We start from the raw sequence: 27,411 nt of genomic DNA on the forward strand, positions 1-27,411 counted from the left end.
GAGGTGGAATCCCTGACTTCCCTTGTTTGAGCCTCAGGCTTCTCATCTGTGAAATGAGGATGATAACAACCATCCTGCTACCTCCCAAAGTGCTTGTAGAATTGGAAGGAGATGACAGACGTGAAAGAGGACATCTTCAAAGCATAGACGCACTTCTAGCTGCAGAGATCTGATGACAGCAGCTCATCCAGACCCAAGGTTTGTTTCTGTCCTGCGAAAGAAGCCCATGTCCAATGGAAATTAGTGTGACCACTACCGAGGATGGCATAGAGCTTCCTCGAAAAGCTACGACGACTAGAACTGTGATGCTCCAATGTGGCATTCCTGGGTTACACCTGAAAGAACTCAAGCCAGCACAGGTAGAGGCTCTGTTCACAATGGCCAGTCATAGAATCAGCCTGGAGCCCATCTATAGATGCATGGAGACAGAAAATACTCTCTATATGCACAGTGGGGTTTCATCCAGCCATAAAGAATGAAATCCTGCCATTTGCATGAAAATGGATGGCACTAGAGGACATCCCGTCAAGCAGAATAAGCCAGACACACACCAGTGGACCAATATCACGTCTTCTCTCATACATGGAAACTTAAAAATAATAATAATAATAATGAGCTGAAAGTAGAAGAGGGACAATTAGGGTCTGGAAAAGGGGGTCAAGAAATGGGGAAAACAGTAGATAGGAGGGTGCATGCTCCAAGCTTTCTACACACATGTATGGAAAGGCCACCTGGAAGCCCTTCATTTGTATAACTGACCTGTGTTGATAATAAATAAATACCAAGCAAAAGCAGCTGGGGGGGGGGTGTTCCTGGGATGCTCTGGGAGCTCCCTGGGCCTGGGGAACTGAGGCAGGGCTCACTGTCCTGTGTCTGCTGACGCTGTGCCCGGGGCTTTCTCTGCAGTGCCAGGCCATGGCAGAGCTGGCGTCCCCAGGTGCAGCCCCTTGCCTATTACAGAGACAACGGGGGATGGATCCCCAGCTTCCTCATGATCTGGGAATCGGAGGACAGCCGCGGGGGGTGCGGGGAGGGCGGGGGCATGTTCTAGGCCTGTGGGGTCCATAGTGGAAACCTGCCTAACAAGACCGCCTGTGTCGATCCCTTCTGATTCCTTCACCAGGGCTTCTGAGTCCGCCTCCCGAATAAACTACTGCTACCCAATTTTGTCCGCCTCCTGGGAACCCAAAGTGAGGCTCCAGTCTCCAGGATGTGTCAGCCCCTGTAATGACCGAGCCCCGGAAGCCCCGCCCCCTGACTCTGCTCTGAGTCCCCCCAGTCTGCCAGGGAAGCATGTGATCAGACCCATGGACAGTCCCCCAGTGAAAGTCAGCCTTGTGCTGGGAAATGAGGAGAGGAGGGTGCGTGGCAGGGGGCTCAGGGCCCTGTCACTAATGTCCCTCTCCACCTGCCCACACACTCCCTGAGACCAGCGGCCAGTCTGGGGAGCCGAGGCCGGGCTCGGGAGGCGGGTGACCTGGGCCTCCTCTCTGTGTTGCTGAGTTGGCTTTTTTCTCCTCTCTGGGGACACCAGGACACAGAGGGAAGCTAGGAGGGATGTCTCCGTTCTCGCCAATTAGCGGCCTGGCATGTGTGTCGGGGGTGAGAGTGGGCACCCTGTGGGTGACAGAGGGCTCGGGGCCAGACGTCCAAGGGATGCCCATCATCTTCAGATATGGGGGAGTGAATGGGAGGAGTCCCAAGAGCATTATGGGATGTGCCAAGCCAGGCCAAAGGCGGGTCACAGAGGCACATCGTAAGGATGAAGGTGCCCCCTGATTATTCAGAGAAGGGTTATTTCTAACCGGGCTGGGCTCCACACGTGGGTCCCCACTTGTTCTGTGGCAGTGGGGTTGAGGCTGTGGGTACTGACCTGGACCAACTCCTAGTGCCTGGTAAAGAAGACGAGGTGTCAGGAAATCCAGCGTCACCTAGAGCTCTGACACCCGGAGCCTCTAACCAGGTCCGGAGTTAGTGATGGTACCTTAAGGAGCCTTTCCGCTGAGTAGTCAGCCTGGGAATGAGTTGCCTGGAGAAATTTGTCCTCTCGAGCTTTCTCAGGAGCTTGCTGAAGTACCTCCTGTCCTGGGCCTGCAGGGCCATGTCGGGGACCTCTGAGACCCCGAGGAGTGGAAGCTGCACCCTGCGGTACAGGTGGGGTTCCGAGAAGAAGGGAGGGTGTAGCTTTTCAGGTGGAGCCACTGAAGAAAGAGACGAGGGGGACCGTGAGGCCCGAGCGTAGGTGTGTAGGTCAGCTGCTGTGGCTGCGGGAATGTCACCCAGCACGCCGTCTCAGCATCTAGTGGCTGCAGCGGCTAACATTTGACTTCCTCGTTCGTGGTTCTGAGGTTGACATGGGTTGAGCTGGTCTCTGCGGGCTGGGCTGCGCGTGGCTCTCAGTTCCAGGTTGGGATCTCCTCACCGTGGCTTGTTCGGGAGGACCAGGGGAGGCCAGGTGTCATCCACGTATATTTTTCTCATGGTGAGAGGAGAACAGGGTGTGCCCCTGTGGGCAAGCCAGTGGCAGGGGCAAGGGTCAGGCTGCTGGCGTCGCATCTGCTAGATCGTATGTTAGCCGAGGCACGTTCCCTGGCAGACCCAGGGCGAGGGGCAGGGCAGGCATTCCCCCACCCCTCCTCCAGGCCAGGACGAGGCCATGGTTATATCGTGCAAGTGAAGAAACAGGACCAACAACTCAGGAGAGCACTCCTGACGTCCTGGGCCGACAGGCTGGCTCTGGGGCCGTGGCTCTCAAACCCGACCAAGTGTCAGAACCAGCCGTGGGCTTGTCAACACAAAGCAGGACCCGCCCCTGATCCAGTCAGCCTGGAGGGGTCTCTGGAAATCGGCATTTGGAACACGGTCTCTCAGCGAGGCTGCCACTGTCCTGCTGGCCTGGGGACCAACACTTTGAGAACCCTGGGTCTAATGAGATGACAGGAGGTTTGTGCAGGGAGGTTGGAAGAGGGCAGAGGCAGGCCTTGCCTGTCACCCACGGCTGCCATGTTCCCGAGCTCCTGCCACATTTCCTGTGAGTTCTTGTACCTGGTACTCACCACTCGCCCTGAGAGGTGGGACCCGTTATTTGTCATTTGGTGGATGAGAACTCAGCCCCAGGGAGGTGATGGGACTTTGGGCTTGCTCGTGTTGGCAGCAAGGAGCCAGGGCTAAGTTCTGAGGGGATAAATGACGTGTGCTTAGGAGAACTCTGGATTTGGCACTGATATTCATTGATTTCAATATTCACTTATTCAATCAACAAATCTGTATTGAGAGTCCAATCCAGACTCAGATAGGCAAAGTCCTTGCCTTCAAGGATCTAGCATTCTTATGGGGGAGAGAGAGATGGGATTAAAAATGTGCGCCAGGAGACAGGCTGGGGCTACTATTTTATACAGGTGGTCAGGGATGGTCCTGCTGAGGAGTGACATTGGAGTAGAGATCAGAGTGGAGTGGGAGAAAAGGCCAGGCAGGGGAAGCAGCTGGTGCAAAGGCCCTGGGGCAGGATGCACTCACAGTATTGCAGAGGCAGCAAGGACTCTGGTGCCTCTGAGGGAGAAGGTGCAGGGAGTGAGGTGAGGTCCAGGCGGGGCTTCAGCAGCAGGGCCACACAAGCCAGGGTAAGGTCTTGGATTTTATCCTGCAAAAGGTAAGAGTCATTGAGGGGTTGAAAGCAGGAAATAGGCATCATGTGACTGAGAAAGAAAATTCTGACTGCTGCAGGGAGAATACACTGTCGCCAAAGGGTGGAGCCAGGGGACCCGCTGAGTGCGGGTGCTGGGAGCTGAGCTGTGTCTGGACCCTTCTGCTCCTCCATGTCCACATCTATAAGATGGGCAGCAGGACCCGGTGTCCTTCCGGATGAGCTCAGCAGCGTGTTGCAATGGTTTTTCTGGCAGAATCTTTGGGCCTGGGACCTGGATGAGGCCCAGTTCACCATCCGAGTGGAGAAAAGGAGTTCGTGCCCTCCCTGAGCAGGGCAGAGTGTCCCATGAGGCCCCTGTCCCAGCTCCTCAGCCATCGTACCCCATCCCTGACGGGGGGAGTAATGATTTATGTTCTTGTTGAATTAGCTCATTCGGCACGTGCCGCGGCGCTTCTGATCACAAGTCCCCTTCTCTAGTGGCTCCTAGGTGCGCGTGTGCCGGCGTCTGGCCACAGGATGGAGGTGGCAGTTGCAGGTTAGAAGGTGGCCAGGGTGCCTCCCTGTGGAAGGACAGGCAGGGGTGCTGCCGAGGACAGGACTGGGCCCAGGACAGGATCCTGGAAGCTCGGGTGCTTTGGTGGCAGCCGGCACTAAACTCCAGAAAGATATTTTTACCACCTGTCAAAATGCCACCGTGTGAGAGCCACTGGCTGCTCCCCAGGGCTGCTCTGCTCCCTGTCCCTGGCTTTGAGTGTCACTGGGAAGCAGGTCTGAGTAGAAAGGGGGGGCTTGGAAAATTCGCAGGTTGGCGTGGCTTGTAATTATTAGTCTGCTCCTCAGGGAGGGGGCTGGAGGATGTCTCTGGCTTGTGGCCACTGGGTCAGGCTGGGTCCGCCACCCCTAGTGTCCCTGTTTAGACTCAATCCTATTTCCCGCCACCCTACCTGGAGTGGGCCAGGAACAGGAGCCCGTCAAAAAATACTTTTTCACGGATCAAAGGGACTGAAATCTCCCCATTAGAGGTGCATTTCTTTGCATGTGAAATGTACAGAAACCTGGGAGATGCAGAGGTGGCTTCCTCTGAGTCGGGCCAACAGGGGATGCTGACTCTATTGGAGGACACAGTGGAAACTCTTGCAGCAGCAGGAAGGAAGAGGCCAGAAGAGGTGACAAGAGACCTCAAGCCCAGTTTCCCAGTGTGGGCAGACTGAGAGAGCTGTAGACAGTTTGGGAAGAGGAGCCATAAAGCCAAGGTCCTTGGATCAGCCCAGCTGCCAGCTCATCCCAACTGTCCTGGACTCAGTTCTTCTGTCTTTAAAATGGGCCTCCTTCTTGCTGCATTCACAAGCTGAGAAATTCCCAAGTGAGAAAGGGCCAGTTCAAGGTCACGCAGACCATCCCTCCCTGTGTGAGTCCTACTTGCCCACACTTCTGCCACCCGTCACCCCTCACCCCACTACCCCTTGGGACGCTGACTGGTCCCATGTGGAGTAACTCCCAGGGACAAAAACTACCCCACATTTTCCCCAAGGCCCACACCCCTACACGGTGCCAAGGGTTAAAGAGCCCTCCTTAGTACAGCTCCCAAATCCATCCCCTCGCCTCCTGTCCTGAGATCCTACCTCTGTCCTCTGCAGAAATAATTAAAGTAATTCTTCTGTAATATGTCCATGATTGTCATGGTGCACCCAGTGCTGACTTATTCAGATTAACCTCTCCCCCTGCCGCCCTCCACCCTGCCCTTTACCTTTAGGCTTATGAAGTCAGGTCTGGGCCCCAAGCATGGGGACACAGGGCCCTCCCGCCCTCCAGCAGATCCTGTTCCCTGGGAGACAGACAGACAGACAGACGGTAAATAGAAATGCGGGCGGGGTGGGCACATCAGGAGTTAGGGCCCAGTGCTGTGCCTGTGACAGCAGGTGCTGGGGACTGTCCCAGCCCCGGGAGTCAGGGAAGGGTTCCAGGAGGAGGGACGCATGTGCAGCAGGTCTGGGCGCCACTGTGTTCCTCCCGGGGCTGTGTGTGCCTGAGGTCTGTCTCCTGGGGCCTCGCCTCCATTGTGATGACTCTGCAGTCCCAGGGCCAGCCCTGGGTGGACGCTGGCCACAGCCTAGCCAGGGCTAAACAGGCAGAGGCAGCCCCGCCCCGTCCTGGGCGGTCCTCGAGAGGCCACGCCCACGAGGCCACGCCCCTCACACTGCTCTGGGCCCTCCTGCCCCTCCGCCCTAGGCTGTTTCCAAGAGGAAGTGGCCCGGGGCCCTGTGGCAGTTCCGTGGTGGGGTGCAGAGGGGAAGTCAGTGTCTGGGTGTCACAGCAAACCGTCCTGGGGACCCAGGGCCTCTAGCTCAGGTCTGATGTTGACTTTTGGTCTTCAATAAAACATTAAAAGTTGCACTCGTCTCAGTTCTGCGTGTTCCAGATTGTGCATCTTTGAGTGGATTAAAACCATGAGGCCAAGGGATGGACATTAGGTCACAAGTGCCCAGTAAACGTGGGTGGTTTCTCCCCCAGTGACGACGAGGATAACGGCCAGCTGTCCTGAGAGCTGTTACCGCCGCTGATCAGCTCATTTAGTTCATTCAACATCCCGACCAAGAAGGGCCTGAGATCAGCTTCACTTTGCAGGGAGCACAATTTTCCGGGGCACAATTTGGTTAAGAAGTTTTGCAAAGTCTCAGCTGGGATTCGCACCCAGCTGGCTCCAGGCCTTGGGGGCAGCCTCCAGCACCCCTCTGAGTGCCTGCTGAGTCCTCCCACTGCCCCAGCATCTTCACAGCTTCCCGGGAGTAGCTATTACGCCTGCTTTACTGGTTGGACTCTCTGGGACCAGAGTGGGTAAGCTGCCTGAGGTCTCCCAGCCAGGAAGTGGCAGGTTCAGAATTTGAATCCGGGCCTATCATGCTCTAAGGAGCACTTGGCCACTCTTCTTCCTTCCAGATCTTGATAGGATGGTGAGGAATAAGTTGTCTTGGGGTCACAGGTGATGTATTTAAACTAGAAACTAGTGACTCCATTTCCTTTCACACTGTCGCCTTCTCTACTAACAACCTCCAAATCATCAGCCTTTTGTCACTCAGAGTCACCATGAGGAAACAAGTGATGTATGCACCAGACCAACCCACCCCATCCATCCACAGATACAGAGACAGGTGGGTGCTTCAGGAAGATTCTAAGTTAGACACGTGGAAGAACTTCCAGACAGTACTGGTGATGCCTGACAAAGTCTTGGATTGGAAAAAGGAGGTCTAGGGTACATAGAGAGCCTGGAGGAATCCATCTGAGTCAGGCTGGCTTTTTTTTTTTTTTTTTTTTTTTTTTTTTTATGAACCCAGGGGCGCTTTACTACTGAGCTACAACCCCTGCCTCTTTTTTAAATATATTATTTTGAGCAGAGTCTCGCAAAGTTGCTGAGGCTGGCTTTGAACTCACTCACGATTCCCCTGCCTCTGCCTCCTGAGCCTCTGGATTACAGGCGTGGGCCACCGTGCCCGGCTTGGCCATGCCCTTGAGAGTTCTCATTTATAACGTGCCATTTGGACCATGGCTGCCCCTCCCGGTTGCCGCCGTCTCCCAGGCTCAGATGAATCGGGTCATGGTCCACCCCAGTGATGGGGCGGGCCTGGGAGAGAGGGAGGAGATTTATGGTTTGGCCTTTGCCCTGCAGGCGCCAGCATCCCCCAGAGCTCCTGAGGGCGTGCGGGGCTGGAGGATGGCACCATGAATCTCTGACAGCCATGGGGCTCCCGGCGGAGGATGTCCAATGGAGGAAGCAGCCCATAGATCACAGCTGGGCTGTTGACCTTGAGTCTTAAACAAAGTGAAGAATAAAAGGTCATATTTATTCCATCAGAGCCACGGGAGCCTGAAATACGGGAGTGTGAGTAAAGACGGTGGTAAATCACTCACCACTCCGGGGAACTCGCCCGATCTGTCTTCCACCGTGTCACCCGCTGGGCCACCAGGCATCCGCATGCACAGAGGTGGAGGGAGAGAAGATGTGGGGGCTCCGGGGGACCCCAGAGGGTACTCACTCTGGATCATAGCAGTCCTGAGAGTCAGTGGAATTCACAGACCTCTAGAATGTCCCTCACCTCCAATGTCACCTTCCCGTCCCGCTTAGCCTGACACCCGGGTGGGGCTCAGCCTGTCCCCCTCACCGATGCTTCCTGTCTCTCTTAACCTGCTGAAACACCTCTTCATTTGTCCCTGGCACATCCCGAGTTCTAACCTACGGAATGAGTTACTCACGCACAAAGATGGTACCCTGCGCCTTCTCCCTCCACCTTCCCACATCTCCAGCCCCCTCAGGCCAGGACTTGTGTTGGTTGTGATGACTGCTGTACCCAAGGGCCCAGGACAGCTCCACCTATCATGTGACAGGTGCTCCGTGGACATTTTTTAGATGGATGACTCTCTGGGAGTTACCTGAGAGATGGTCTGACTCCGACCCCTCGCCATGCCAGGGAGAGCTGAGCTCCGGAGGAGGAGGGCACTGATGGGGGTACAAGCTGGGCGGAGGGTCCAGACTCCTGCTCCCAGCCAGAGCTCCAGGTCCTGCAGGGTCCAAGCTGCTCCGTTTCCACATTGCTGTCCATCATGTTCCATTAACCACCCAGAGGACCCAGGGCAGCCCAGGGCTGGGAAGGCGTGCTTGCTTCTTACCTTGACTTACAAAACAAGATAGGTGACAAGTTGACTGATAACACACCTCCTAACCCAAAGGGGCCCCAAACTATGTGTTCCATTAATTGGGGAATTCGGGGAGTTTCTTTCCTAAGAATTGTAGGGGTGGGGTGGGAAATGGGGAGGGGTGTTTCCTAAGCACCACCCCATCCTCCCGCCTGGCTGGATCCTCCCCACGGAGGCTCATCCCCCCCTCACCCCCAAGCTGCGGTGCCAACACATCCATTGAGCTGTGTGCCAAGCTCCGTTCTCAGCGCTTTCACTTACACATTCATTAAACCCGTCTGGGAAGTGGCGAGCTCCTGCCATCGTCCCCAAGTTAAAAATGAAGCAAATACACTATAAAAGAAACGCTCTGTTCCGAGTGCTGGGGACACATGAGGAAGCAGGACGACGGGAGAGGCTCCTCTTCCTGGAGGGACCGGGTTACAGCATCGTCCGGGAGCACGCTAGGATGGAGGTGCAGGGAGGAAACGGCACAGCAGGGGAGGGGCCCAGGGGACTTGGGTGGTGGGAAAATCACAGCATTGAATAGGGTGGCCACCCGGGACTGACTTGGAGGGGGTGAGCTGGCGGGAATCCCTGGGAAGGGATCTCAGGCAGGGGAGCAGCAGGGAGAAGCCCCAAGGCTGGAGAGCATCGGGACCCTGCAAGGAGGCCAGGGTGGCTAGAGTGGAGGGGGGGGGGCAGGGTACGGTGGCCCCTGGAAAGACGTTGTGTCAGGGTTCATCCCTGGGGACACATTCACAGATGCTCACAGCCTGAACCAAGAGCCTCTTCCCGCCTCAGCTTGCTCTCCCAGGGGTGCTTCCACACTGAACGGTGAACACACTTACCCACTGGCCAGTGGACACACACCACACACACTCATGCACACACGCACACACTGGACAATACACACAGCTCTCCTCCCCCCACACCCGGCTCCACTGCCACCCTCCTGCGTGGGTGTGAGTGTTCCAGAGAGGAGCAGGGCGACTCCTCCCCAGCGTCCTTCCCTCTGCCCAGCCACAGCAGGAGAGGGGGACAGAGCACCAGGTTCTGGGGCCTCAGACCCTGCACCTCGTGGAAAGCAAGTCTGCGACTTTCTCATGTGTAATTCACTCACGTGACCACTTCTAAACTAAAGGTCTCAGGCCTGCACGCGTCTTCATGCAAGGACAATGACGCCTGAGCGTGGCTCTGGTCTGTGTTCTTCATACCATAGGAGCCACCTGCGGATGGGGTCATGACACTGCTGCTTTTAGTTACCCTCAGTCAAAACTAGGACTGTGTGCCTCCCAGCGGGGGGTGGGGGGCGCCTCCACGCTCCTGGATAAGGAGTCAGGTGCCTGATGAGGCTCATCTTCCCCCAGCACAGGACCAGACCCGGGCTCCCTCCGCCCCGCATGGCTCGCCTTCACCACCAGAGGGCTCCTGCTGAGAGGGTGGGCCAGTGGTGCCAATGTTGTCTGTAAAAACGATGGACATTTAGATAGGTTATCAATTAATTCATCTACTGATAGATGATAAAGGGGAAAAAAAGCATTTGCCATATGCATACATGGGTGATGAAGCTATTTTTGATGTTGGCGCTCTGCATACGTTGATTGTAATGCTCCGACCACTGCAGTTATGATTGCAACTGCTTTTACAAACAAGAAGACTAACTGGGCATGGTGGCCCATGCCTGTCAGCAACTCAGGAGGCTGAGGCAGGAGGATCATGAGTTCAAAACCAGCCTCAGCAACTTAGGGAAAGGACCTAAGCAATTTAGCAAGACTCTGTCTCAAAATAAAACATAAAAAGGGCTGGGGATATGGCTCAGCACCCCAGGTTAAGCACCCCAGTTTCAATCCCTGGTACCAAAAAAGAAATTTAAAAAAGGAAGACTAATGCTTTCTGGAAAATCCAGGAACAGGGTAAAGACATAGAGGGAAGCTGTGGAGTCAGGATTTAGCCCAGAGCCCAGGTTCCTCTGGTGCTAAATCATGTGAGCATTCAGGGTTAGGGACCTGTCCCTGCCTTCCCACTGTCCTTCTATGGCTGTGCCCCACCTGCCCTTCCCCAGCCTCTTCCCCTCTGGTGATGTTCTTGTGGAAACTTGGAATGTCAGAAGTGAGTGTGGAAGCACAGAGAAGGGAAGTGTCTTTCCCCAGGTCACACAGGGCTCATGACAATGCTACTGCTCGAGGCTCCGTACCTGGCCTGAACCTGGGTGCCTGGTGGGTGGGAACAGCTCTGTCCCCATCCTCCTTTCCTTGGGCTCCTGGGTTTGGACTCTGTCAGAGGCTGCAGTTGTCTGGATAGAGTGGCCTCCCTCCTGAAGCCACGCCTCCTCCCTTTCCTCCCTCCTGTCTGCTGGCTGCAGATGTGGTGTCTGGGAGGATCAGCAGAACCAGCCCAGGGAAGTGCTGAGTGGGCTCCACCTGACCACTGGTGGAAAGGGCATTTCTCCAGGGGCCCAGGCAGTGGGCAGATGATGCAGCAGCTCTGCAAGCCGGATGACCAGCAGGCCACGTGTCAGGCCCCAAGAAAGCATCAGCCAGTTTCTCCACCAAGCTGTCATACCGAATATCCTCGGGACATAAAAGTGACAGCTCACACTGGTGCATGCTTTGCCACCTGCAGCCTGTCCCAGGAGGGATGCGTCTCTTTGGGCTCCTCAGCAGTCCTGAGGGGCAGGTACTAGTGTGGGCCTTCCTGTTTGATAGACGAGAGAAACATCTCTTTGTCCAAGGTCACTCAGCTGGCAGATGGCGGAGGTGGATTTGAACTTGACCTTCAGACACCTGGCTTTATGCCCACAGTATTTCCATAAAGGAGGGGTAGTCTTCCTGGGCAGAGGGGTCAGGTAATCTGCCCAGGGTCACACAGCTAGTCAGTGCCAGAGCAAGGTTTGAACTCAGGCCCAGGTGCTGCGAGTCACTGGGTTTTAATCTTCAGCAATTCCTCTTGGGCATTGGATTCCTGCCATGTCCTGCCCTTAAACTGCCCCAGTCTTCAGCCCTCAGTGAGTATGGAGAAGAGCAAGCAGATAGTCAGGGGCCACTCTCCCCTCTGGGCACCTTCTCCAATGCCACCTGTGGCCCCAGGTCTGACAGGGCCAGCCAGCCTGGGCAACAGAACTAAGCAGCCCCTGTGTGCGCTGCTGGCCACCTGAGCGTCCTCAGCCTTGCTGGAGCGACACACAGATTCCCAGCAACCCCTGTTCTTCCTGCTCCCCTGGCGGAATTTGCTTTGTGATAACATTTTATATATATATATATATATATATATATATATATATATATATATATATAGAGAGAGAGAGAGAGAGAGAGAGAGAGAGAGAGAGAGGTACAAAATGTACGCGTGTAGCAGGGACTATTTTAACCACTTTTAAGTGACAGTTTGGTGGCATCGAGTTCATTCGTGTTGTGTAACTTTCGCCTCCGTCCGTCTCTAGGAGTCATCATCCCAGTGTGAGACTGGGCACCCTCAGACAGCAACGGCGTCCCCCTCCACCAGCCCCTTAGCCACCCTCCTGCCCTCTGTCTCTATGAGTGCGTCCATGCTAAGTTCTTTGTGTACTGTGTCTCTCCATTTCACCCAATGTCTTCCAGGTTCATCCCGGTTGTAGCATGTATCAGAATTTTACCAAAAAATGGTGACAGTTTCACAGACGAGCATGTCACCTCTTACAGGGGTCACACTTGTCTCCTCTGTAAGGTTCCAGTTTTTAGTCTATGTGTGCTGAAGAGAGCACTGTGGTGGCATTCTGAAGGATGCTGGCTCTGGCTTTGCCCCTGGGTGTTGCCCCGTGAAATCACGGGTCTGCGGGTGGAGGTGAATCGTGCCATCCGCTTCCGTGTTGGGTGGTGCTGACTCGGCGCCAGCTGGTTGTCCTAGCGCATCCTGGACACAGCTGGTGGGGAATCTTCGGCTCCCACCGTTCTGTTTGTGACGAGGTGTAATTGATCTGACACCTTCTGCGTTTTTCTGCAAACGATGACTTGTTGAGCAAACTCTTCTCAGCTCCTCCAGGAGACGAATGGCAACTATTGTCATCGTAGCCATCATTGCTGTGGCCCTGAAAGGCCCCGGGGAAGGGACAGGTGTGCTTATCCCCATTGCTCGTAATTTCTCGCAGAGGGTTGGCTTTGCTATCCCATTTCAAATTGAGAGGGAAAATGATCTGGAGTCAGCTGGGCAGAGGCAAGTCTGGTCTTTGAAGAAGTTTCTGTCTGATTCCAAAATCCACAGTCTTTCCTCTAAGATACACTAAACCAGTCCCTGTGTGGGTGGAGGTTGAGGACGAATAAATCCAGAGGGAAGTCCCACATCTGTGAAGACCTGGATGAAGAGAGACAGAGAAAGGAGAGACAGACAGACAGAGGCCTTGCATGGGATAAGGGGGCTGGCCCTGGTGGGCTCAGCCCATGGCGACGGAGCACTGCTCTAAGAGAACAGAGAGAGAAAGGAGTCTCAGGAGCAGCCCCGGGGGTTTCACCGATGGCTCGGTGTGGGCCACCCATGGATGCAGCTCCCGGGAATTCAGAGTGGCCCTGAGAAGCGTGACATCTGATGGGGAGAATGTGGGTCCAAAGACAAATCACTTGATGGGAGGGGAGCGGCTAAGAAGCACTGGGAACTGTGCCTGGCAGTTGCTGGGGAGGAGGGGATGCTAATTCTGGAGAAGTGGGGTGGCGTGGCCTCACCACTGGAGAAAGTCAGCCAGGGGTAAAAGAAAGAAATAGGAGCTTTCCAGGTGGACCCCTGGGGTTGCACTAGGGACAGAGGGGTGGTCCCTGAGGAGGGGAGGAGCAGGCTTTCAGAACACAGCCCACTGAGCTGAGCATCGGAATGGAGCCTTGGGCGTTGCCCAGAACTGGGAGGGGGCAGGTCCCAGGAAGTGCAGGAGCAGAGTGCTGCAGCCAGAGGGGCCTATGTTGAGGGACTGAGGAATCCGGTGACTGTCAGGGCCCCTCTTGTTCCTGTGGTCTGAGTGGAGATGAGCAGGAGAACTAGAAAGAAGCCAGCGCTGGCTGAGAGCCAGCAAAGGCAGTGCTGGACGGAAGGGCCCAGGAGGCCCAGGGCTGCACCTAGACAGACCCCAGATCTCAGCCCACAGCAACTCTGGGAGGGACTCCATCACCTGCCCCTTTTACAGAGAGGTTAAGTGGCATGCCCAAGGTCACACACTGGTCCCTGGTGGCACAGGGGTTGGAGCCCTGGTAGTGATTACTGGCACCTGTCCCCAACCTCCTGGCTTTCTCCACTCTATGAAGGAGCACCCTGAAGCAGCAGCTGCCACACAGGCACAGGCAGCAGGGTCTGCCCTGGTTCCCCAGCCAGGAAGCAAAGGCAGGGCCTTCCTGATGGGGCAGTTCACCTGTCTCCAAGTGAGCTCTTACTCTGGGGAGATGGGTGCAGAGACAGCCTGCTGGGTCTCAGATCACTGTGGCCTAATTTCCAGTAGTGGCCAGGGCTTTGTCCTTGTGTCTGCTGAAAACAAGTGGCACATCCGTCAGTGTGCAAGCGCCACACTCAAGGTGGCTCCCTGCAAGTGCCACACCCAAGATGGCTCCCTGCAAGTGCCACACTCAAGATGGCTCCCTGCCTGCTCAGTCAGGACCAGGCACTGCCCATCTCCAGCTTCCAGCTTGATGAATCAGCACCAGGGATGCCTCTCTCTGGGTTGTGGGGTGAAGCATTGCCCACTCCTATATGTGGCTCATCCTCACGCAGACCTTCCTCTGTGCCAGACCCTGACCTGGGTTCTTCATGAATTGTAATTGACTGAAGCCTCAGGACACCCCACCCTGTAAGGCAGAGATGAAGAACGCCCCATTTTACAGAAACCGGAGATTCCTAGGACACTAAGACACAGAGGACACTAAGTCACCTCAGGATGTCGAGGGCTTACTATGTGCCAAGTGTTGTTCTAGGCCCTGGGGAAATCCAGGCACAAAAGAGAGGAAAAGTTCTGACCTCAGGGAGCTGACATTCCTGTGGAAGGAGAGAAAGACAGACACTGAGCAGTCAGCACAGGGCGGGAGAGATAATGTCTGTCAGGCAAAGTGCAATGGAGGAAAATGAACAGAGTAAAGGGCGTGGGGGAGCCAGGGTAGAGGTGGGCGGAAGCTCACATAGGATGATTGAGATGGTCTCCCTGAGGAGACATTAGAGCAGAAGTTTGGAGAAGGTAGGGAGGTGAGCATCTAGCTACCTGGAAGAAGAGCATACAGGCAAAGAGCACAGCCAGTGCAAAGGTCCTGAGGCAAGAAGCCCTGGGTGGGTCTGAGGAGCCGCAGGCAGCCAGGGTTACAGAGTGAGCAGGGGGAGTATTTGGAGAGGGAATCCATGAGGTGAGAGGCAGATCACCTGGGACCTGTGCACCATGGAGGACTCTGGGTTACCTGAGATGGGCTTCACTGGGGTGGCATTGAACAGAGGAGGGACAGGGCTGACCTGTGTTCTAACTGTATCCCTCTGACTGCTGTGGAGACGCAGCTGGGGGAGGGGAGCAAGGGAGGGCCCCCAGAGGCAGGGGTTTGACCTTTAACTCTGCCTGCAGTCCCCAGGGCTGTGGAAGGAACCTCTGGAGGCACCTGAGGCTGGAGGCCTCCGCTGGGCGCTTCATCTCAGAATCTCAGCCATGATGGAAGGCAGCGTCTCCTCGGCTCACTGACCGGTGGAGCCACCAAGGCAGGGGCACTTGGGAGGGTCCTGTGTTCTCAGGAGGGGCAAAGGCAGTCAGCAGGGTCACAGCCAGCTCCTCATCCCGGGCCCTGGCTTGCAAGTGGATAAAAGGCCTGACCCTTGGGGCCCTGAGGCTCCCCCACACTCCACCATCCCGTTCTGAAGAGCAGCCCTGCACCCCCTCCGGTCCTCACTCAGGCAAGGCCAGTGTTTGGCACCAGCAGAGGGGACTCCACGCCTTGCACTGGTGATTCTGATAATTTTGACTCCTCTAATTCCTGGACCATCAAATATGGGGCACGGGGTCTGCCAGATGCACAGCACTCTGTCCCACAGAGTTTGAATGCAACCTCAGAATCCTTCTCAACACTGGCACCCAGAAACCCCTCCGAGAGGGAACACAAGAGTAACAAATTTGCAAACCTTCTAGAACCTGGTTCCTGGCCACTGCCTTGGTGACCTCATTCCCTACCACCCTCCCTTTCTATCTCTGTTCCAGCCATGCTACCTCCTCACTGTTCCTGTCTCAGGGCCTTTGCACAGCCTTTTCAGGCAGCTCCTTCTGCCCCCAAACTGTGCCCACATGTATCCACGTGGCTCTTTACTTCCCTCAGACCTCCCCCTGGCATGAAGCCCTGAGACCACCATCATCCCTCACCAGATCCCATCTCTGTCCCCATTGACTGTGTGACCTCAGGGAGTTCATTTAATCACTGTCTCTAAAATGGGGAGCAAAAATTAAATGTACTTTCCACATAGTTTGAGAAAATACAAGGGTTCTGGGTTTTCATCTTGGCTGAGCACAAAACTCTGTAAGAACTTGGGCAAATCTCATAACCTCTCTGAGCCTCAATTTTCTCTTCTGTAAAATGGGGATGATAATAACACCCCCCTCACAGGCTGCTATACAAATTAAATTAATTAATAATGTAAAATACTCAGAACGGCGTTTGACAAATGGTAGATGCTAGTAACCGTTACCTGTTACTGCAAGGTAACATGTCTTTTTCTTTGATAATTGCCATCAAACAGTTGGCTTGACTCAAAGACTTGCTTCCTGCCAAAATCTCATTCTGCTTAGTTCAATTTAAGTAGAACAGTACAGTCATCCTTTAGTGTCTGAGGAGAACTGGTTCCAGGACCCCGGCAGGTACCCAAATCCGCAGATGTTCGGGTCCCTTATATGGAACTGGCATAGTATTTGCATATAACCTGCACACATCCTCCTGTATTCTGAAGTCACCTCCAGATTATTCATAGCACCTAAGACGATGCAATCATAGTGGTAAGAAAAAGAGTCTGTACACAAACAGTTTTTTTTTTTCTTCAAATATTTCCAATCCACGGCTGGTTGACTTTGAGGCTGCAGAATTGGAGGATTCGCGGGTAACACTGCATAGGGAAGTCTTGCTTGGTGGCCTGGCAGGCCTGTGCAGGCAGCCTATCTGCCCAGCCTCCATTTCTTCATCTGCAATGTGGGGCAACATTCCTGCATCAGAGTCAGTTTGCAGAATGAGACCCTGCCTGCAGGAAGCGCCAGCCACACAGGAAGTACCCCATGCAGGGTGTGCAGATAGAGCATCCAATCTCCTCTCCTGCCTTGGGTTTGTGCAGGGAAGCCAGCAGGCCCCTTAGGGGCTCGGTGGAGGAAGGAGAGGCTGCAAAGTCAGGGCCTCTCGTCTGGGTTTAATGAGGCCCTTTCCTGCGGTCGGAGATGTGAAGGCGGCTGAAGAGGTTGGCAGGCCGCGGGTCCATGAAGGGCTGGTAATGAGGATGCCGAGCCAGGGAAGGGGCGCGAGCAGCTTGACGCGGCCTCTCCAAATTAGTGCTGGGCTCAGCAGGCAGCTGTGCGCATCGCTGATGGAGGGGAGTGTGTGGGGGGGCAGAGCTTCTGCAAAGGGGAGGTGCTGGGGGAGCTGAGGCGGATGGGGCAGGAGGAGCCCCGAAGATAAAAGGGGTGTTTGACAACTTCAGGAGAGAAGGAGCTGCTTTCTTACGTAGACACCAGCACCCATTTCCTCCTGACACAAAAGCACCCTACACAGCCCCCCCCACCAAGCACACAGCTGCACATAGGCAGCAACTCCCCCCACCTGTCTTCTCTTGGGGTCTGCATTCCTGGGGGGGCTGTTCATTGCTGCTGCAAAAATGGAGAAGCTCAAACATAACAGGATTTGATGTCTTTCTTGGCCTCCTGCCAGGCCAGGCAGGAGACCCTCCTCACGTGCAGGCTCAGGGGGGTCTGCAGCTCCCCTCAGGGCTTATCAAGGCCAGGTTACCTCAAGGTCCAGGGGTAAAAGGAAGGAGCATGTGGGGGAGGCTCTCCAGCTCTTAGAAAGCTGGTCACCCACTGTGTCCCCCACTCCATTTGCCAGAATGTACTGTCCTCAGACATCCCTAGCTGCAAGGGAGGCTGGGGAAGAAGTCTAGAGGGGCCCCAAGAGGGGAGAGTGGCTGGTGGTGGTCATTTATGCTTCACCATGAGGCCCAGGGGGAAACTCAGAATCCCCCCCATTCCTGTTCCCACTCCCAATCCTGGGCCCTGAGGCCCCAGAGGTGTATTCTGGGGATAAACTGTGCTGCTAAGAAAGAGCAGGACCAGCTTGCAGATGTCTCTGGGAGGTCACATAGGGTGACCCCTCCCAGTGTCAGGGAATGTGGGAGTCTAGGGCTAGGCCTGGGTAGAAGAGGGGCCGAACAGTGGCTAATGTTGCCTGGGACCAGACCCTTACAAACGATCCAGGAGTAAACACCTCCACTCTCTACACACACTCACACACACACACACACTCACCTATACCCTGTACTCATGCATCCCAAACCCATACATGCACATCCATGAATAGCCTTCAGGAGCCCACGCAGTGAGCCTGAAGGACACAGAAGACCCTCTGCAGAAAGGTCACAGGCCAGCGGTATCTGAGAGCCTAGCACTAGTCCCCAGTGAGTCTCAATAAGCCCCTCCCCATGCACAAAGGGACTCCGCCCTCAGCACCTAACCAAGCACACATCCCCCAAAGAGCAACCCAGACCCCGAGTCCAGAGGTACAAAGAGGGACAGGACACAACCTGGTCCTCGAGCGGGTGGCGGCATGAACCAGGGAGAAGGGCCCTGGGGGAAGGCGCGGAGGGCTGAGGAGAGGCAGCAGGACGTGCTCTGGCTGGGGTCAGCCTCAGAGGGTGAGGACCGGGGTGGAGAAGGAGATGGCCTTTCCGGGGAGAGGGACCCCTGCATGCAAGGGGACCAACCCGTGCCTGCGCTAGTGCACTGGACCTGGCGGCCCCAGTGCAGGGAGACCTGGGGAGTGTGAGGGACGCCCCAGTTGGAGTCCCACCAGGCAGAGCCAAGATGTGAGCTGCTGGCGTGGAGGAATGCTAGTCTAATCCCACCTACGAGGAAAAGATGGTGTGAATGGGATGTTGGCATCCCGACAAAGCTACCTCCTGTGTCACTCAGAATTCGGTCAGAGAGGGGGAAAGAGCCCCGCGAGTCTTTCCAAAGAAATTTCCGAGCAAGGACTTGTGCGGATGATGGAGTGGCTGGGGGTCACCCAGGAGACAGGGAGCACTACAGATGAGCCTCGGCAAGAAGTGACCGCCCCGCCCCATCCCAGGCTGGAAGTGCATAATGAGGGGGTGTCAGCAGGACAGGGATCCAGATCTCTCTGGAAGGAGCTGGAACCAGGAGCCAGCCTCCAGAGGGGACTCAGGCTGTCAGAGAGAAAGCACTGGAAAAAGAAGAGGAAGAGAGACTGTGTCACAGCAGCTTCTCCCTCTTCCCACCCTCTAGCCTGCACTGGCCCCCAGCTGGACCTGGCAGACCCAGGGCACAGGAACCTGGGAAGAGCAAGGGAGCATGGGAAATGTAGTTCCCTGCCATGCAGAGGTTAGGGAGGGGGCCAGGGAAAGAGGGAAAGCAAATTTGAGAGAAAACAGCAGGATGACTAGGCCGCTCTTGCCTGTGAATTCTTCTTAAACTTCTGGGGTCAGCTGAAGATTGTTGGATAGTGTTCAGCTGAATGAACAAATGCCAAATGAATAAAAACACAGGGAGGGAGTGGGGGTGGGGGGTAGAGAGGGAGAGGAAGAGACTGACTCAGAAACAGCCATTTAGGCCTGCTTTGTTTTCCTGGGTAGGCGCCGGGATTGCAATTTCAAATTGTGTTTTAGAGTGTGTGAGCTTAATTAAATTTAACACGTTGGAGCAACTTAACTTAAAATAGCAATTCATATTTTCTGCTAACAGAGACGTCGCCAGTTTATGTGATGGAGGGAAATGCATCAGGGTTTCAGGAATGTGGTTTTCATAGACAGGGCGGAGACCTCTGGCTATTCAGTTAATGTCATTGACCCCAAGTGCACTCTCCCCTCCGGCACCTTGCTCTGGTGGAAGGCTGACCACTGTGACCAAGGGGCTCTGCCTTCAGTGGGCTTCTGCCATGGAGAAGAGCCCCAGAAGGTTGGGCTGGGAAGAGGGAGGTTGGGCTACTTGTTTGTCTGGTCCCCACCCCAGGAAGTGATCCTGGAAGCGCCATCACCCCAATCCTGTAGGCCATTGTGTCTCAATGAGGGGTGATTTTGACCCAAGAGACCATTCAATAATGCTTGGAGACATTTTTGGTTTGTAGAGCTGGGGGTGTGTTCTGGACTGCAAGTCCTGGAGGCCAGGCTGCTGCACACATCCTGCAGTACAGAGGGCAAAGGCCCGGCCAGGACTTAGCCAGGCCAGGGGTCCTGAGGGCTGAGGCTAAGGAACTGTGCTCCTTTGCTGCTTCTCAGATTCCTCCAAAAGGACCAGCTCTGTTTCTTCCCTGTCTGAATGCTTTTGTAATTATGTAACAGAAATCAGAAAATACCATCATGCGCTTGGATGTGACAGCCCATGCCAAGTTGCTCACAACTGTAAGGCCTACTCTCAATTTCTGGGCAGCTGATCATGGAGCAGGAACAAACAGTTCAAGGACAGGATTCTTTGGTGGGCCATCCTATGAGCAAGACCCACCTCTGTGATTCTCTGTCTTTCCTGGGACAGCAGGGGGTGACAGCTAGGTGACAATAGCCTTGGGTTATTGCCTGTTCCCTTGTGGTCCCCCATGCCCTACCCACCTCCTGGCAACGGGTCCTTTCGTAAATGCCCTCAGTTATTATCCCTCTGCCACTGAGCCCTCAGCCCGACAGGCCCCCACTGATTCTGGGATGTTTTCCTGCCTAAGTAAGCAAAGTTGGAGGTCGTGTAGGAGGGACGACAAGGAGGTGGTGTCAGGCTGCGGCTGCGACCGTAGGTCATGGCTCGCCCTTGACCAGCACGTCAGTGGCAAGGGACACAGTCACAGCCATGACTTGGGTGGATCACTCTGGAGATGGTGGGGCTGAGGGGACTTCTGAGGAGCGTACCCGATGCAGAACATCTGTGTGGCGGCTGTGCCTCTGTCCAGACCAGAAGTGGAGAGGCCCAGGCAGGGCCTGCGCGAGACATCATGAGGCAGGGGGCCTTCAGGTGGTAGAACTACCCCCCAGGGAGGGACAGGTGGGCATGAGGCGGAGTCCAGGTCCCCAATGCAGCCAGGGTCAGCAGATGGCTCTGTTGGGGGTGTGATGGGGTGTACAGAGCACGGGGTGGCAAGGGAATTCCATTTCTGTCACTAGAATTTGAAGAGTGGCCATTCTATGTGACTTTTTCATGTGGCTTGTCTTTGCTACCTGGATCCATGAGCGGCCTGGCTTCAGATGAAGAAGGGTGGGATCCCAGTGGAGCCCATCTGGTCTCCGCTCCATCATGCCCCCAGGGAAGAGTGCAAACTCTTCGGCCTCCTCTTCCTCTGAATCAGAATGATGCTAACGTCCTCAGGGGTTTGCAGGAGCTTAAATGCGATATGCATGGGAACTTCCCAGCCTGAGGTAAGGGCTCTGCAAGTCCTGGTTATTGGTGCAGCAGAGATGAACTTGACCTTGCCCACTGGGGCATGCTGAGTCAGCTGCTCTGGCTCTCCTTGACATCTGCTGCCCAGAAGCATGGGCGTGCACACACACACACACACACACACACACACCAGACCCACACACACCACATACGTACACCCATACACCAGATACATGCCACACCTGTACAACACACACACACACACACCACATACATACACCCACACACCAGATACATAGATACATGCCACACCTGTACACCACACACACACACCCCAGACCCACACACACCACATGCATACACCCATACACCAGATACATGCCACTCCTGTACACCACACACACACACACACACACACACACCCCAGACCCACACACACCACATACATACACCCATACACCAGATACATGCCACACCTGTACACCACACACACACACACACACACACACCCCAGACCCACACACACCACATGCATACACCCATACACCAGATACATGCCACACCTGTACAACACACACACACACACCCCAGACCCACACACCCCACATGCATACACCCATACACCAGATACATGCCACACCTGTACAACACACACACACACACACCCCAGACCCACACACCCCACATGCATACACCCATACACCAGATACATGCCACACCTGTACAACACACACACACACACACACACCCCAGACCCACACACACCACATACATACACCCATACACCAGATACATGCCACACCTGTACACCACACACACACACACACACACACACACACACCCCAGACCCACACACACCACATACGTACACCCATACACCAGATACATGCCACACCTGTACAACACACACACACACACACCCCAGACCCACACACCCCACATGCATACACCCATACACCAGATACATGCCACACCTGTACAACACACACACACACACACACACCCCCCAGACCCACACACACCACATACATACACCCATACACCAGATACATGCCACACCTGTACACCACACACACACACACACACACACACACACACCCCAGACCCACACACACCACATACATACACCCATACACCAGATACATGCCACACCTGTACAACACACACACACACACACCCCAGACCCACACACACCACATACATACACCCATACACCAGATACATGCCACACCTGTACAACACACACACACACACACACACCCCACAGGGGCAGAGGATCCAGGAGCTGTCCCCTGGCTCTTGGTCCTGGCCTGGGGAAGCAGGATTATTCCTCCTGCCTCGTTGCTGGGCCAGATACCATGGGGGCTTTCCCAGGCTGACCTTGCAACCCAGGTGCCAGCAGCCTGCCAAGAACCAGCTTCACCCAATGGCACCTCCATGAGCAGCTTGGTCCAAAAGGCTTTCATTCCATTATGATTTCCCTTATTTGGGAAGCAGGCAGGGCTCCAAAGTCACCCAGGGACGGCAGGAAGATGAGCAGTGTCTGAGAGGAGTGGTGGCCATGGAGTCAGACTGCCCGGTTTGGGGCCCCAGGCCATGGCTGGGTACCCTCAGGCAGGTAGTATAACCTTTCTGTGCCGCAGTTTTTTTGTCTATAAAGTGGAGATGCCTTCGTGGTAACTACCTCTGGACAATTGCTGGGAGGATTATGCGAGTATTCATGCTCCCTGAAGAGCTGAGGATGGAGCTGGCCCAAGGCAAGGCCTGGGAGCCACTCTTACTTCACTGTCATTTTAGTAATGACAGCAATAGTAGCAGCGCCTGCCTCCCAGGAGGTGGGTGCACATGGAGATCACCTCAGGGGTCTCGAGGCAGGTCCTGTGCTGGGTGGTTGGGAGTGTCAGATGCAGGAGTGATGGGGACAGCCGTGTGGCTGCAGGTGTCCAGGACTCAGCAAGCCCCCCTCCTCCGGTGGCTCTGCTTTTTCAAGTCACCCGAGCCCTCCAGGTGGTGGAGGGCAGGGATTCCCAGTGATGGCAGCTGGGCCGCTGGGCTCTGCATCCCGGCTCTGTTCCACGGCAGAAGGAGCATCATGGCAGCGGCCACCCAGAGAGCTTCTGGAGAGCCGAGCTGACGGGCACAGGGCACTACGAGAGCCTGGCACTCACTTGCTAGCTGCTAGTTGCTCTTACCACTGTCACCACTCTGGGTGTGCCCAGCTCCCGCCTCGCCAAGTTGCATCTATAGCCTCAGGAAGGAGGAACTGGGCTTGGGGATTGCCAGTGTCCCCAGGAACACGGGTCACATAGGGATCCTTGAGCTCTGTCTGGGGGGCCAGGGATCCTATGGGTGGAGCGTGAGCTGCAATGGGCCCTACAGGACTTGAAATGGAGAAATGCATCCCCGTATCTATCACAAGCCCAGACTGTGGACCTAGAAGCTAAAGTCAAAGTCCCCAAACTGCCTCATCCCAGCAGTCCCAGCTGTGTGACCTCTGGTAATCACTTACCCTCTCTGAGTCTCAGCCGTTCCTCCTGTGAAATGAGAGCCCTAAGCATTCTTTCACAGGAGGGCAGTGCCAGGTAGAACTCAGACAGATCCACCTCTCCTCCCCTCTGGCTTCTTGTGCCCCAAACCCTCTGGGATGCAGAGGGGCTTGAGGGCCTTTCCCCCAGTGTGACTTCCCCAGCAGAGGACCCAGGAGCTGGGGGTACAGCAGAGCCTCCCGGGCCGTGCACTGACGGGATGTCAATATCTGCCTGTCAGCCCTGATCTCTCAGGTGGGTGTGTTCAGGCCTCAGTATTTCACAGCTGAGATCTCAATCATGTGGCCTGTCTCAGGGCTGGAGGGGCGGACGGAGCCTTCTCGTTCTCAAGTCCTAGGGAATAGGGGTTGGGGTAGAAGAGGGGCCACCAGGGAGGCTGCAGGGCATTCCTTCAGGCCCAGGGGGGATTTCCGCAGGAGCATTTACAGGGTGATCCAGGCATCACCCCTGGAAACAGAAGCAGGCCCTCGATTAGGGCCTGCGTCCAAGCTTACGTCTGGAAGGCCCAGGTAGGAGGGGCTCGGCTGCAGTGGACGGACCCCAGTGTGGGAGACCGCTGCCCCATTGGGCCGGTTCTGAAGGTGGAGGCCCTAGCAGGGTCCTCCTGACTGAGAAACTCCCCCAGAGCTGTTGGGGGGCCACCTGCTTGGCCTGGAGTGGGGAGTGGCCGTCCCTTCCCTGGGGAAGCAGGCCCCAGTGCAGCCACCAGCCCTCCTGGCTCAGGAGAGAGCCCTGCAGGTGGGGGCAGGGCTGGTGGCCCAGGGCAGAACCCAGAGAGGGCTCAGTGCTGGGGTCCTGAGGCACCCCAGAGAACAGGACAGGCTGGAGCAGGACAGGGCTGACCAGACTCCCCCAGCCCCCACGTCCCAGAGACTGGGGGATGTTGGCAGCAGGCCTGGGAGCGGGTGGCGGGGGCCCCTTTGTCTAAGTCCTGTTTCTTCGCTCCTTTAATCTCTGCCTCTGGTGTCCCCCCTGCCTCTCCCTGTGTGTCCCCTCTGCACTGTCCTCTGCTGCTTCTCTCACCTCCTCCATCCATTTCCTGTTTCCTCTGGGTGGCTTCCTGCCCTCCTCTGCTGCGCTACTCTGATATCCTTCCCTAACTCCCCACGCTTCCCCTTCCACGGCCTTTCTCCCGCTCCCCCTCCCTGGGTCTCGCTCCTCATGTTCTTGCTTTCCCACTGTTTTCTGTGCCCATGCCTGTCACCTGCCTGTCCCCTGCCCCGTCCTCCTCCTCCTCCTCTCTTCGCCCCATCTCCCCTTTCCTGTCCCTCCTCTCCCGGTTGCTCTTTCTTTGGTTCTGTGGGGCTCTCTGTGTCCCGGTCACCTTGACCTTGCACTGCGCCCTCCCTTACCCGGTGTCTGCCTCCCTCCCCAGGATGATCCCAGCCTCCAACAAGGCCTTCGTGGTCAACAACCTGGTGTCGGGGACAGGCTACGACCTGTGCGTGCTGGCCATGTGGGATGACACGGCCACGACCCTCACGGCCACCAACATCGTGGGCTGCGCCCAGTTCTTCACCAAGGCTGACTACCCGCAGTGCCAGTCCATGCACAGCCAGATCCTGGGTGGCACCATGATCCTGGTCATCGGGGGCATCATCGTGGCCACGCTGCTGGTCTTCATCGTCATCCTCATGGTGCGCTACAAGATCTGCAATCAGGACGTCCCCAGCAAGATGGCAGCAGCCACTGTCAGCAACGTGTACTCGCAGACCAATGGGGCCCAGCCTCCACCTCCGGGCAGCGCGCCCGCCGGGCCAGCCCTGCCAGCCCTGCAGCCGCGGCCCAAGGTGGTGGTGCGGAACGAGCTGGTGGGCTTCAGCGACTCTTCCTCTTCCAGCTCACTGGGCAGCGGGGAGGCTGCGGGGCTGGGACGGGGTCCCTGGAGACTTCCACCCCCTGCCACCCGCCCCAAACCCAACCTTGACCGCTTGATGGGGGCCTTTGCTTCCCTGGACCTCAAGAGTCAGAGGAAGGAAGAGCTGCTAGACTCCAGGACTCCAGCAGGGAGAGGGTCCGGGACATCAGCCAGGGCCCAACACTCAGACCGAGAGCCACTGCTAGGGCCCCCGGCCGCCCGAGCCAGGAGCCTGCTCCCTCTGCCCCTGGAGGGCAAGACCAAACGCAGCCACTCCTTTGACATGGGGGACTTTGCAGCTGTGGCTGCCGCTGCAGGAGGGGTGGCCGCCGGTGGCTACAGTCCTCCCCGGAGGGTCTCAAACATCTGGACGAAGCGCAGCCTTTCCGTCAATGGCATGCTCTTGCCATTTGAGGAGAGTGACCTTGTGGGGGCCCGGGGGACTTTCGGCAGCTCCGAGTGGGTGATGGAGAGCACGGTGTAGCCCCCGGGTGGTACCCTCCCTCCCACCCTCCAGCAGTGGGAGAAGTAGGGCAAAGGACCTTTCGGGCAAGTCTTGTGGAGTTTCCATGGTGATGTTTACATCCAGGGGCAGTTCTGTCTCCCGGTCAAGGCCTCTCGTCCCTTGCCCCCCAGTCCCCCGCCCCCCCCATGTCACCTTCCCAGGCCCGTCCCGTCCCCACCACCCAGCAGGGTGTGCTCAGGGAATGTGACTCGCTCAAGTGTCCGCTGAGCCCTGAGTGTTTGGAGAGGCGGGGACTCCGTCTTTCTGATCACAAATGTAGCGTCCAGCAAGCGGCTTTGGATCGCTCATGGGTCCAGTGCTGTTTTTATTTCTAATTTATGTTTCCATTTCCCAGACTCCTCCTCTTCATTCACACAGATAACCGAGAGAATTCCTTCTACACGAGAAAGAGTCCTCCCTGGTTGTGGGTGACCATGGCCAGTTGGCAAGGAGTGGGGATGACTCTGGTCTCAGTCTTGTTTTGGGGATGAGTGTGGAGTTCCCTGCCCAGAGCCCTCATTACCCGCAGCCACCCCACGCCCTGCTCTGGTAGGCAGGAGTGGCCGATAGTGATCCAGTGTCCTTTGCTTCTCAAATAGGCCCTCACCCAGCACAGTGGCTACAGCCAGAGGGTGACCTCCAGGACCTACAGGTGGGCAGGGAGAGGGCTCTAGCCTGTAGGGCATAGGGACCTTGCTCTGGGGTTGCTTCTGGGCATTTGCCTCTTTTCCTGGGAAGCTGGGTCCAGAAGTTCCCATGATCATGTGCTGGCTGAGAGGGGTCTTATTAAGAGATGTGGGGTGACCAGGGGACAACAGATTTTGAGCCCAGAGCTCTGGGTGCGGTTTCCAGAGCCACAGGGACCACCAGCTGAATAACACAGGCGAGGACATTTTCTCCGTAGATCTCAGCTTTCTAACTGGCAAAATCCTGAGACAGTACTGGCAGACCCCCACTTCCCTTCCAGTCTCAGGACTCACTGGCTTTCCCCAACTCTAGAGTAGAGTGTCCAGCTCAGTGGGCCAGGAGCACCAGCTGCCAGAGCAGTCCTTATCCTCTCCGGGCACAGAGGGAACATTCTAGATGTTTGAGGGGAAACGGAATCAGAGTTTTGGAGCTTGGGGAGGTGCTGTGATCATCCCACCCTCATCCCTTCCTGCCTCTCCCTAAGAGCAGAGACGGGCCCACTGTCTCATGGAGCATTAGTGACCAAGCCAGGGCAGGGCGGAGGCTGCCTACCTCCTGGGGACATTGGGATCCATGCCCCTGTCTTCACCCCAACTAGAACAGTTCTGTGTCCCAGGTCTGTCCCGTGTCTGTTCCTGAAGAAGGAGGCTCAGGATGGGATCTGGGGTGCCTTCTGGATGGTTCCCTGAGGAGGACCCACCCCTAGAGGTGGGCAGGGTGGGAGGGGAGGCTCACCATTCCTGTCTACCTGGGATTAACCCCCCACTCCCAGAGAGCTGGGGAGAAACTCTTGAGGACACACCTGAATGTGTTCCCTGCATCTCTGTTGTCCTGGACTCTGCCCCTTTCTATGTCTCTCCCCATTGCCAACGCACTACCTCTCCCTCCCTGGGTCTCCCCGATTCACGCCTCCCTCCCCCAGCCTCCTCCACGGACCTCCACCCTCTTCCTCTTGTTCTTCTT

At 56.0% G+C, this 27,411-nt stretch overlaps 1 protein-coding gene across 1 annotated transcript in view; it reads left to right on the forward strand.

Annotated features, from left to right (window-relative positions):
- Positions 1-25,740, forward strand: part of Lrfn2 (leucine rich repeat and fibronectin type III domain containing 2) — a 35,644-nt gene extending 9,904 nt beyond the window's left edge. Inside the window, exon 2 of the mRNA XM_077109560.1 lies at positions 24,774-25,740. Coding sequence (XP_076965675.1) covers positions 24,774-25,740 — 967 coding nt within the window. The remainder of the gene's footprint in view (positions 1-24,773) is intronic.
- The last annotated feature ends 1,671 nt before the right edge of the window (positions 25,741-27,411 follow it).

The sequence above is a fragment of the Callospermophilus lateralis genome, chromosome 6 (assembly GCF_048772815.1).
Source record: "Callospermophilus lateralis isolate mCalLat2 chromosome 6, mCalLat2.hap1, whole genome shotgun sequence".
Lineage (NCBI taxonomy): Eukaryota > Metazoa > Chordata > Mammalia > Rodentia > Sciuridae > Callospermophilus > Callospermophilus lateralis.